This window comes from Poeciliopsis prolifica, unplaced genomic scaffold (assembly GCF_027474105.1).
Source record: "Poeciliopsis prolifica strain line A6 unplaced genomic scaffold, Auburn_PproV2 SCAFFOLD014, whole genome shotgun sequence".
In the NCBI taxonomy this organism is placed as follows: Eukaryota; Metazoa; Chordata; class Actinopteri; order Cyprinodontiformes; family Poeciliidae; genus Poeciliopsis; species Poeciliopsis prolifica.
In genome coordinates this window covers 11,893,434-11,906,649 of record NW_026562389.1, presented here as the reverse complement: position 1 = coordinate 11,906,649, position 13,216 = coordinate 11,893,434, and the positions used below count along the sequence as shown (strand labels likewise).

General features: G+C 39.9%; 1 protein-coding gene across 1 annotated transcript; it reads left to right on the top strand.

Annotated features, from left to right (window-relative positions):
- Positions 1-2,073: 2,073 nt before the first annotated feature.
- Positions 2,074-5,933, top strand: LOC129366050 (GTPase IMAP family member 8-like). The gene is made up of 3 exons (XM_055039637.1): positions 2,074-2,234; positions 4,477-5,109; positions 5,602-5,933. The coding sequence occupies exons 1-3, from the start codon at positions 2,114-2,116 to the stop codon at positions 5,931-5,933; spliced, it is 1,086 nt and encodes a 361-aa protein (XP_054895612.1). The 5' UTR covers positions 2,074-2,113.
- The last annotated feature ends 7,283 nt before the right edge of the window (positions 5,934-13,216 follow it).

The window sequence follows — 13,216 nt, the reverse complement described above, 5'->3', positions numbered from 1 at the left end:
ACCTGCTGGCCACAAGTTTATAAAATGCTAGGACCGATAGTTTAATTTATAGGTCACAATAAACAGGCGCAAACAAGTATGGATGCCAACAAGAGCAAACGAAACAACAACGAACAAAATACTTGAATAACTCCAACATGTGCTCACAGGTGGATAGTTAACAATGTACAGCATCCCAATAACTACAGCCCGACAAAACAACAGCAACACACAGCACGGGCGGAACTAATAAATAAAAAACCTTAATACACTTAACAAGTCACTAACAACAAGGCAGGAACGCACATCAACCCGAACCGAAACAATCGGCACCAGCTGCATGTCTCCACCCTCAGAGACATGCTTTACTGCAGCTGCTGAAAGTGCCATGAAGAACTCACCACTGGGTGGCGCACCTCCCCTCCCAGGCCAAAGAACCCAGAACCCGAGCCTTTGTAACGTCACGAGTGGTGGGTTTTTAGGAAAAGAGAAAAACTACTGAGACCTTGGCTACAGCTTTGGCTTTGTGTGACGAACCTGAAATGACCAGAGCACTGTTCCAAATTAAACACAGTTTATTGAGCTCATAAAGCCTGCAGGCATAAATAGTCAGTTTATTTTCTTGCACAACATTTACCACACTAAACCAAAGTCTATGCTGGCCCTGGAAAACTTGCAGCTGAAAACCATAATTAAAATCCAATTCAATAAAGTTAGAATAATAATGAAGAAAACACAGATATAATTAATGCATCTGAGTGTTCCCAAACAAAAAACACACTCTCACAAAAATCCCTGGTGAATAAAGTGAAGATGCTATATTTATCATAAAAGATATAGTACCAATGGAAAAATATTAAGTTTATTTAGTTCTATAACATTCTATTTTGTAAAACTCATCTCAAATAGTTGTTATCATATAATTAAATATATAAACTATTGATAGTTTATTAGAGATGAAGTTCAGGAAGAAACTAAGGATTCAGTTAATAATCTTTGAACAATTTGAAAACACTGTTCTCTTTCCTGTCTTTGTTGAAGCAGATTCTGCGTTTGCCCTCATATGGGAAACACTTTATTTGACGGAGCGTGCATTAGACTGAAATGACTCTATGAAGGAGCCTTTATGAATGTTAATGTCTGTTCTCATGAAGTGTCATTTGGTAAATTATGACACATTTAATGCTAAGTTGCAATAAAAGTGCTAACTTTTTTAATTAGCACATTAGCCCATAATTCACAGTCACACCACCTTCCTGTGAGTTTAAACTAAACTAAGTTTGAATGAGAAAAAATATTCAGTGATAACAGTATCACTGCTAAAATGAAAAACAAAGTGGTCATGTTTAATAATTTTTCATGCTCTAAATTAACATAGTAATACTAATGGATAAAGATTTACATAGGAAAAAATATGATTTTCCTCAAGAAATTGAAACTCAGCAAAATTCAAATATGTTTTGTTTAAAGAAATATGTTGAAAAAAATCAGAAACTGAGAGACGTTTAACTTTTCAGCTTTTCCACCAGTGAAAAGATAAAATACATTTAATTGCATCAAAACAAACTACATTGATCAAGACATTAAGATTATTAGCTAGATTTCACTAATAATAAAGTTTGTTTCATTTTTCATTATGTTCTCATTTAGTATTTTTCTCTGCGTCTTTGCTCCAGTGTCTGAACCTGAACTGAGGGTTGTCCTACTGGGAGGCAACTGGTCCCAGAGAAATCTAGTTAGGACCCTCATACTGGGAGGGAAAAGTTTCACCACGAAACCAAACTCCTTTATCAAAATCACTGGATCAGTGAGAAACAGGAAAATATCTGTTATCAACACTCCATCTGCAGTTCCCCACAGCGGACAGCATTACAGAGTTTATTAGAGGATGTGCTGCAGCCTCTCATCCTGGACCTCATGTGTTCCTGTTGGTTCTTCAGCCTGAAGACTTCACTGAGGAAGAAAAGCACAGCATCCACCAAGCACTTTACCATTTCAATGATGAATCATTTAGTCATTCACTGGTAATGATCCTGAATCCCAAACAGGAAGGTTCAATATTAAAGGAAGACGGATGAAGAATCCTCAGATAAGGAATCTGATCACAGAGTGTAGATACAGATATTTATTCCAAATGATGGTTGAACCTCAAGAGCTGCTGATTCAGTTTGATCAAATAATGAAAGAGAACAATGGAGAACATGTGAGATATAAAGAGCCTGAGGGAACGGCGACTCCAGCTGGTGAAGATGAAGGTTAGTAAAAATGTTTCACATAATAACAAACGTTCTTTAATCTGCTAATTTATGCTCAATATTCAGAGATCTGAGTGAAGTAAACAAATTCCTCCTTAGCTCAGTTTTAAGGAAAAAACTCAGAAGATGACAAAAAATATCTCTTAGGTTTGTTTATAAAATAATACATTTTCATATGAACCAAAAATAGCACAAATGTATTGCAATTGGATACTTTACTGATATTTAAACCTTAAATTGATCAAATTTATGTTTCTAAAACTAAAGTTATAGAAATTAGATTAGTTTCTAAATTAACCTAACTTTAACATTGTTGCATGAATAAAGTGCCTTCTGAAACAAGAGGATACAAAAACATCACCTGTTGTTATTTTGACCCAGGCAGATGACATCCACCCATTCATTTTCTAACACCTTTAGTGGCTCTTGAGGTGCTGATGTCTGTCTCCAGCGAATGTTTCGGGCGAGAGGGTCACCCCAGACAGGTGGCCAGTCTGTCTCCAGTCTGTCTCCAGTCTGTCTCCAGTCTGTCTCCAGTCTGTTCCAGACTTCAACTGCATTCCCCACATTACAAAACCCAATCTCAGTGGTCAAAAACAGGAAGATAGAGGTCATCATCCCTAGGAAGGTCAAACATGAATCTGCTGTCACAAATCAGAGGTCAAAGTTCAGATCTCAGTCAGAAGTCAGAATCATGAGACGGTTCTCTGAAGACATGCAGGTCAAACAGCAGAATCACCAGAGCAGGAAAAGGTGAAGTGGATTTCTCCTGACAACATGCAGCATTAATGTAGCAAAGAAAGAGAGACAGACAAACAGCACAGCGAATGATGGGAATGTAATCAGGAATGACGCAGGATAGGAGAAAGAAAACATTCGAGGAAGAAATGTGAATCATCCAGTGGTCAGAGAGAGCAGCCTGAATCCAGAGGCAGCAAACCTCAATGTGGCCGAGTCACCCTGGGGTCATCCTGGGGTCACCCTGGGTCACCCTGGAGTCACCCTGGGGTCACCCTGGAGTCACCCTGGGGTCACCCTGGAGTCATCCTGGGGTCACATTGGGGTCACCCTGGAGTCACCCTGGGGTCACATTGGGGTCATCCTGGAGTCACCCTGGGGTCACCCTGGAGTCACCCTGGAGTCACCCTGGTGTCACCCTAAGTCACCCTGGAGTCACCCTGGAGTCACCTTGGGGTCACCCCGGAGTCACCCTGGAGTCACCCTGGGGTGACCCCAAGGTGACTCCAGGGTGACTCCAGGGTCCAGGATGACATTGGGGTCATCCTGGGGTCACCCTGGGGTCATCCTGGGGTCACCCTGGAGTCACCCTGGAGTCACCCTGGAGTCACCCTGGAGTCACCCTGGAGTCACCCTGGTGTCACCCTAAAGTCACCCTGGAGTCACCCTGGAGTCACCTTGGGGTCACCCCGGAGTCACCCTGGAGTCACCCTGGGGTGACCCCAAGGTGACTCCAGGGTGACTCCAGGGTCCAGGATGACATTGGGTCATCCTGGGGTCACCCTGGAGTCACCCTGGAGTCACCCTGGGGTCACCCTGGGGTCACCTGGAGTCACCCTGGAGTCACCCTGGAGTCACCCTGGGGTCACCCTGGAGTCACCCTGGAGTCACCCTGGGGTCACCCTGGAGTCACCCTGGGGTCACCCTGGAGTCACCCTGGAGTCACATTGGGGTCACCCTGGAGTCACCCTGGAGTCACATTGGGGTCACCCTGGAGTCACCCTGGGGTCACTCTGGAATCACCCTGGGGTCACCCTGGAGTCCCCCTGGGTCACCCTGGGGTCACCCCTGGAGTCACCCTGGAGTCACCCTGGAGTCACCCTGGGGTCACCCTGGAGTCACCCTGGGGTCACCCTGGGGTCACCCTGGAGTCACCCTGGGGTCACCCTGGAGTCACATTGCTGCATGTCTTCCCCCCTTTCTCTCTGCTCCTTCCTGTTAGATTACTGTTAATCTGACAGGATTAGTAATCCCATTAGATTAGGTTTTAGTGTCAACTTGAAAACTTCTTTCAAAAGAAATGGAAATGATGATATCTTTATGTTTCTTTTTGCTGAAGTGATGAATGATGTTGTTAGTCTAATAATGGATGTTACAACACAAACAGTCCAGTTTAACACACTCAGTGATTTCAGTCTGTTTTGGGTTTTTCCAGCATGTTGTTCACCTGATTCTCTGTAAAGTTATGTTTCATCATTTCATTTTTCTCTTTGTTGTGTTCCAGTTTCTGCATTTAGGATTGTACTATTTGGGGAAAATGAGAACAAAAAGACTGAACTTGTCAAGCAGATGATCAGAAATCAAGAGTTTGTCATCCGAAAACCTTCTTCCCAATGTGTGGCTCACTGTGGACAACTGAGAGGAAAACCAGTGACAATGGTGACATTTCCTGACCTGTTCAGTCTGACTGAGAGTCAAATGGCAGCAGAGTTAAAGAGCTGCTGGGATCTTTGTCATCCTGGACCAAATGTTCTGCTGCTGATGGTGAATTCTTCAGATTTCACAGAGGAGAAGAAAAAAAAACTGGATTCCTTCCTGGAAAAGTTTGATGAAAATGCCCAGAAACACTCAATGGTCATCAGAACAAATGAAATTGATAAACAGGATTCTGTTCTTAATTCATTCATCGCAGATAGACAGTATGAAGATAGACAGTACAACATGGCTGACAACAATCTCCAGAATTTAATGAAGAAGATTGAAGATATTGTAAATCGTGACCAAAGTGCCTTCCTGAAGCTCAAAGAGGATAAAGCAGAGTCAAAACGTGACGAGACTCTGCAACACTCAAACCGGGTTTTGTTAGGGAAGACGTCAGAATCGGGCCAAATGGAGGATAAACTACAGCAACAGACAGGTTGGTAGACAGTTGCTGTTTTTGGTCCACATTAGAGTTCAATGTGCATTCTCACATCCACAAACAAACTTTGTAGAGAAACCAACTGGAGTTCCTCTAAGAACAGGACTGGTGTGAATGGACCTGAGCCAAGGTGGGTAGTACGAGTCCTGGAGAACCGCTGACCTGCAGCTTTAGATCAATCTCTGGTCCAGAAACCTGAGTTACATAATGAGGTGATGAGCAGGAGAACCTGATGCACTGCAGGAAGAGATTCAGCTGTTTGATTATTAGGATCCATATTACATGTTGCCATAACATTGTTCCTGGGATTCACATCATAACACATCATTTACTACAAACCCAGTTATACACACTTAATATAACATTAGAAACATAACATGAATTCATAAATACACAATTACAACACTTTAAAATGAACTCTGGGTTAAAGTGATCTGTGAATTTATCATCTTTCATCTCATAGTTATTATTTATTCTGTAATTTCCCAGGTAATCCAGAGCGTCTCCGGATCGTTCTGATTGGGAAAACTGGCAGTGGGAAGAGTTCATCAGGAAACACCATCCTGGGAAGAAACCAGTTTAAATCTGGAGTTTCTCCACAGTCAGTTACTAGAAGCTGTGAGAAAGCTGAATGTGTGATAGACGGTCGCCATGTTGATGTTGTTGACACTCCTGGTCTGTTTGACACCAACTTGTCCTTGAGTCAGGTTAATGAAGAGATAAGGGAATGTTTCAGTCTGGTGCATCCAGGTCCTCATGTCTTCCTGCTGGTTTTACCGATCGGCAGATTCTCTGTAGAAGACACTGAGACACTGAACTGACTGAGAAAGTTTTGGGAGAAAATTATAAGAAGTTTACCATCGTCCTGTTTACCAGAGGAGATACACTGGAACATGATGAGATCTCCATTGAACAATACATTGAAGATGATTGTGATGATGCCTGTAAGAATCTGATCAGAGAGTGTGGAGGAAGATACCATGTGTTCAATAACCAACAAATAAAGAATCGATCACAAGTTTACTGATCTGATCAAAAAGATCAACATGATGGAGAATGAAGGCAAATGCTACACCAGGGAGATGTTACCTGGTCAACAGAAACCAAAATAAAATCTCCTGTTTGACTAATAAAGTTTATCTGAATCTGATTAGTGTTAAAATAAAGAAAAAGAAAACAAAATAAACTCCAGAATGCAAAGCACTCAGCCAATCATTTGTTTCTGAAAATGCATATTAATACCAACCTGTAATATTTCCTTAGTTATTGGTGCTTCACTTTTATTATTTTGCCCCTTTTTACATTTTAGTGTCGTTTATTTCATTCTTTTCATTTTCATTGTTATTTTAACTTTACTGGATTAATCATTTTGTAACAGAATGAAATATTGGAGATTAGAAAAACTTCATTTAAATAAAATATGGGCTCAAACTACATATTTTCAGTATTTTCTGTAGTGTTGAAAAAAAGCAGCTACAATAACTTTACATTGTTGACGCTGCCATCTTTAAAGGGCTGGAAATGCCGGGTAGTAACAGAGGAAAAACAACACAGCCTTTAGCTTCATTTGGCCTGAGTGCTGTGCGGTGCAGCCTGTGGCCTTTTATTAACAGATTTCACACACCTGTGTAAATCCCCGCCCACAACAGGTAATCAGCAAGAACATCAACAAGATTCAACACCCCCACTTGTTCTTATGCTGACATAATACATTTACATGTCATTGCTTTACATTTACATGCCAAAAATAAAACATGCAAATTTATCCATTCTCATTTTAGTTACAGGCTTTGTTAAAATATCAGCCACCATTTCTGTTGTTGGACAGTAAGACAGAGTTATTTTTCCATCACAAAGTGCAGACCGAATAAAGTGATACCGAATATCAATGTGTTTGCACCTTTGACGATAGACCGGACTTTTAGAAAGAGCAATTGCACCTTGATTGTCCTCAAAAACAGTCACAGGTGTATATTCACATCCAAAGTCCATTCCATTCATTAGATTCACAAGATAGATACTTTCCTGTGTAGCAGCAGCCAAAGCAATATATTCAGCTTCACATGTAGATAAAGAAACTGTGGGTTGCTTTTTAGACTTCCAGGAAATAATGGGTCCAGTTTCAGATAGACTAAAACAGTAACCAGTCATACTTCGTCTGTCCTTCAGTTCCATTATCAGATCTTATACATTTAATTTTTCCATGAGGTGCCACATCTGCAATAAACTTCTCTGTTCCCTTAACAGTATCACTCTTAGCTTTTCAGAAAATAGGTAAAGATAGCACCTGAAAATCATCTGTAAAAGCCAAGGTATATCTAACCCATCTTTAGCAGCTGGTTCTATTGGTCCAGCCAGATCTGCATGTACAAGATCTAATGCACATTTAGCTTTATCATCAGGATCTCTATTTCTGGTCTGAGCAAATTTACCTTTTATGCATACTTCACATTTCAGATCAGGTTTTTCACTTTTACCTCTAATTTTCATTCCATCTACAACACTTTCTAACTTCGACACATCATCATAGTTACAGTGACCTAAAATTTCATGCCACGTTTGGATGTCATAGCAGCCATTGCACTTATCAACATCATCTGCAACAGTATTTAAATAAAACATTCTATCATAACATCAATATCAAAAACCGTACCATTTTTATGGATGAGCCTGTTCTGTCCATCTTTGAAGATGACTGTCGCTCCTTGGGCAGTTGCGGCTTTAACCGAAAAGATGTCCTGAGAAAATAACGGCACGTATAAAGTGTCCTTTAACATTATCTCTACAATTCGGCCGTTGCTGTCTCTCAAATGAACTCTGGCGGTGCCCTTCTTCAGCGCGATGCCCTTGGTCCTCACGCCGTCAGCCAACTCCAAAATATGGCTCTGAGGCTTAAAAGTCAAGTCAAAATCCTTGAATTTAACAGCGTCTGTCACAATGTGCTTTGTTGCACCCGAGTCGACCATGAGGCCCTTCACCTTCATGCCATCGATCTGGGCATCAGCAATCTGCTTCACCTTGAAAGCGAATGTATAGTCCTCCTCATCCATTGCTTGCTTGATCTTGTCTCTCCTTTTCCGCCGACAATTTGCGTCCTTATGCGTGGCGCTCTTGCAAAAACTACACCACTGTTTCGGCTCTCTGCGCTCTCCTGAGGTTGAAGAACAATCCAGGGCTTTGTGCCCCCTCTGGCCGCAGTTGTAACAGGTGAGTTTCATACTCCAATTGTCTCTTCCTTTAACTTTCATCACGCTATCTTCTGCTGAGCCAACACACAACATCTGTGCTCTCATAGCTTCTTAGCTTCGTTTTAAATTGGGAAAAAGTTAACTCTTCATCACTCTGTGTAACATAAACAGAGAATGGTTTAAACTCATCAGGCAGGCCTTTTAAAATCATTGCCGTCAGCAGGCCATCACTTAAAACTTCTCCTGCATTCGCAGCGCTGTAATTGCAGTTTTCTGCTCGGATAATAGTCAGTGACGTTCTCATTGACACCTTTCTGAAGTGACGTCAGCTCCGTATACAGACTAATCACTCGTGGCTTACCCGAACCAGCATAGTGATCTCTGAGGATCTTCAAGGCTTTCCTGCCGTCATCCACAGCATCTCTCATGACAAGCGAAAGACTCTTATCGTCCAAGACTTGAATTAGTTCTCCATACGCCTCTTCATTTTTGGTAGCATCTTCTTCCGCGTCATCGGGTTCGTCCTTCAATAATATGGTGTTTTTCAGTTCAAGCAGATGTAAGTGGGCCAAAAACTTGGTTTCCCACAACTCATACTTCTTTTCATCTCCATCAAAGCATAATCGATTCCATCGGCTTCCAAACTCCTTCCTGGGCCCATAACCTGTTGACGCTGCCATCTTTAAGGGCTGGAAATGCCGGGTAGTGACGGAGGAAAAACAACACAGCCTTTAGCTTCATTTGGCCTGAGTGCAGTGCAGTGCTGTGCGGTGCAGCCTGTGGCCTTTTATTAACAGATTTAACACACCTGTGTAAATCCCCGCCCACAACAGATAATCAGCAAGAACATCAACAAGATTCAACATACATCTTTATGGACCATGTTAAGAATTAAAAAGTGGAAGAACTTGATTTAGCTCTTTAATTAATTCTTTGTCCCGAATTCCTGTGTCTGTGTAAGTGTGCAGAGAGAAAAGACCAATCATACGACGTCAGACTTCAGATATTCAGAGTTTTATCCAGAGAAATTCAATCCAAGAGAATGTTACAATAAGCACCTCACCTAGAGCAAAAGTCCAAGACATTACAAAACAGAGACAAAGAACTGAGTAACAAAAAGACAGAAGATGCATCCTCCGGGAAACTCTCACTCAGCACAAAGAGATTCCAACTTCTGCTGTGAAACAAACCATTTTTTATAGACTGCATATTCTCCTCATTTAAATATATGCATTAGGAGGTGTGTTCTTTTCCTTTGTGTGGGCTGTCTCAATGTTAATTTTATTACCTCCTGCTAAAGAGCCCCAAAAGCAGATATACGGCAAACCCTTCTCGTATCAGCCGCTGTCCAGTTTGATATATGATTGCAGCTGCAGCGCTATCTGTGCCTCAAACTGTTTTCACAAGAAAGTAGTTTGTATTTTTAACCAAGCTTGCACACAATGTAATGCTAAATAATGACTATAAGTTTGGATCTAATAACTAATTAAAAACATGCTTAAAGAAATATAGTTAATTCTAATATAGATAAAATTATTTATAAAAGTTTTAAGATCCTAGTGAACTTTTGAACCATGCTAAGGAATTTGTTAATTGCCTGGCAGACAGACTCTCTGTGTAAAGAGATTCTAGGCTGTTTTCTGTCGAATCCTCCCTAAGAATTTATATAAGTTCAGAGATTCAGCAGTTGTTTTAGTTTGGATCTTTATCTAAATTTATGTGAACGTAGAGTGTACTTTAACTTTCTATGGTATATTTCATATGTATCAAAACTATCCTGTGCAGTATTGTGCTAATTTAAAATATTATTTCAACAACCAACAGGACGGATCTGCTGAGCAGCTCAGAGGATATTTAAATGTAAAGATGATTTATTAGAAGATTTTTCCATAAGTTAATTATCTTGTCTGGATTTTTTAACATTTCAGGATGAAATGATGTTTTATTAATTACAACCTGATCCATCATCAACAAACAACAGATCTAAACTGTAGATCAGGAACATTTTATGGTTTGTTTTGTTTGGGTTGGAAATATTTCCAGGACTTTTTTTAATATGCATTTAATTTATGTTGTTTTTGATTTAATGTACTTGTTGGTGGATGATTTTTAATGAAAAATAAAATTGTTATGAATGATGTTTTTTGATGGTTTTCCTCTATTTGATTTGTATTTAATTTTGATATTTAGTGGATTTACAGTTTATTCTTCCTGACAATATGAAGTAGTTTTTATTAAAGGTTTATTGAAACGTTTCTGCCTGGAGGCCTGGATGGAGAAAAGATCAAACCAGTCAGATCTGCTGGTTTCTCTCAAACTTCAAAACACAGATTGTTTGAACTGAATTAATATTTTTCTTCAAGTTAAACTATATAAATTGTTTCTGCCACTTAGTGATGCTGGTTGATGAAAGGGTCTCTAATTTATGGTTAATAGCCATATTTCATCTTAATGAGATGAATCCAAATGTTTTGTTTTGATAAATCATTTTGCATTGAGTCTCTATAATCATTTTGATATTTGCCTAATTTTATGCATCTGTTGTGTTAGCAGGCTTTCTTACTTCTGTTATATTTGAATCAAACTTTTAATTTTTATCTGACACAAAACAAACTATTGAACTGAACCACAACAGAAACAGAACCGAACCCAGAAACCAAACCATGTCCTCAGTGAAGATCGATGTCCAAAAAGTCAAAAGCCTCGACTTGGATTGGTTGCTTCAGATCCTCTTAGTTAATATTCGGCTTGATTAAAGCAGAACTCACAAAAAAACACACAAGGGGGATCTTGTCTCAGGTAAATAGGGTATAAGTGTTACCGGGTTAATGTTCAACCACTCAATACAAAATTATTAGGTTTTTACCAGAAATGATTTATTATGAAACCCGAAATTTGAATATTTAATAAACCTAAATCATTATCCAAAACCCACCAAATAATCAAGGGTCTGATTCGCCTTGTTCGGGCTGATCCATCAATCCCACTTAAAAAATAGAAAGTCCAGATAGTCCTGTTTCCTTTTTTACATTTTTGTCCATAAAAGAGTCCCATAAACTCCAAATCGAACAACGTCCTGGAAGCGTCGCTCCGTATTAATCCCCGTCTTCAATCCCGAAAGAAAAATCCAAAACGTCAAAAAAAAAAAAAAAGATGAGAAAAAGAAGAGTGGTACCACCCAAACCCCCCAAAGATAATAAAGTCCAGATCTCACCGGGAGCGTCCCTTTTCCCCCTGGTGGCTTCCTGGCGTCTCCTTCTGCACCGGGCGGCGTTTCCGAGGTGCAAACTCCGGTCCAGGCTCCGGTCCAGGCTTTCGGGCGCGATCTGCGGCGCTGGGACGAACCTTAATCGATGTTTTATCTTTTTCGTTACTTTTCTTTGGTTTAAACAGTAAATAAGGCCAGAACTCCCGCTGCACAGATCGACACATGAGCGTCTTTCTTACTGATTGCGCCGCGTCTTCTGGCGCACACGCCCCCTTTTTATCACTAATTCCCACACACCTGGCCCCAAACATGATTTACCCAACATCAGTTTAACAGTGGAACTTCGACATTTTTTATGTAATAATGAAATCCCCAACTGTTCCACTTGACAGCTTGGAATTTTTAACATTTAATATAGTCACTGAGAAAACAAACATAGTGGTTATGTTACAACAAAGCCAAGCCGCCAGAGAACCAATCAAAACAAAGTTCTGATTCACTGAGAGTGAGAGCTGAGCAGTGAAAGGAAAAAACTCCATCCGCTCTCACTTGATGAGTCGGCAATTTATTCACTATAAATTCTCAGTTCTCAGAGCCCATGATGCTGAGCATGACCATCTCTAGAAAGATGTAAAGTGGATCCATGATGCTTTTTAATCCTTCACTTATGCTCAATATAAAGTAGAACTGCAATGGTTTGGTCTGAACTTTGGGCTCCTGCAGCTCCACAGACTCTTCTTTACCTGTTCCTGGGTGTTTAGATCAACTTTCTCTTAATCATAAAGCCTCGACATAATTAATGAGTTAGCTAACATGAATCTTAAATGTCACTGAATGCATTTGGATTATTTGTTTTTTCCAAAGCAAAAACAAACCAAGTCATTAAATCCAAAACATGCAGTATAGTGTTAAAACTTAGAGGAATAACTTCACTTTGCTCGCTAATCTTCTCTATTTCCCAGATCCAGGGACTCCGCATGTGCAGGGGAAATAATAAAGAAACAACCATTCAACATCAGACTTCAGATGCATCTATAGTTTTATCCAGAGAATTCAATGCATACAGAATGTTATATCAGCATTACACCCAGATTATCAAGAAGTCCAACACATGACAAAACATAGAATTACCTGCAACGAGTTGAAAAGGAAAGACAAAAATGCATTTTTGGGAATTGCTCACTCGGACACAAAGCAATTTGATCTTCTGCTGTAAAACAGACCTTTTTGTAAAGGTGTGTATTCCCTTCATTTAAATATATGCATTAGAAGATGTGTCCTCCCCTGGTAGGGCTGTTTAATGTTAATTTTATTACCTTCTGCTAAAGGTTCTGCTAAACCTGCTAAAAGGTTTTTAGCTTGAGACCTGCTAAAAACCCCAAAAGCAAATATATGGAGAGAACAAAGGTCATTCTCCACTAGTCGTCTTGTACCAGCCTCCTCCTTTTTACATTCCAAACCAAAATTTATGACCTGCAGCTAGACGTAAACTGATTTCTATTTTAAACAAACTGGCACAAAAATGTAATGCTAAATATATAACTATGAGTTTGGATCTAAAAAAACTGCCGGGTTGTCTACTTTTAGAAAAGCTCTTTTGAAATACCTGAAATATTTTAGAAGTAAAATACTTTCCTAATTCTATTGTATTTCAGTAATATAAAATGCATGCAAATAGTACGGTTAAAGACTAACTAATTCAGAACAT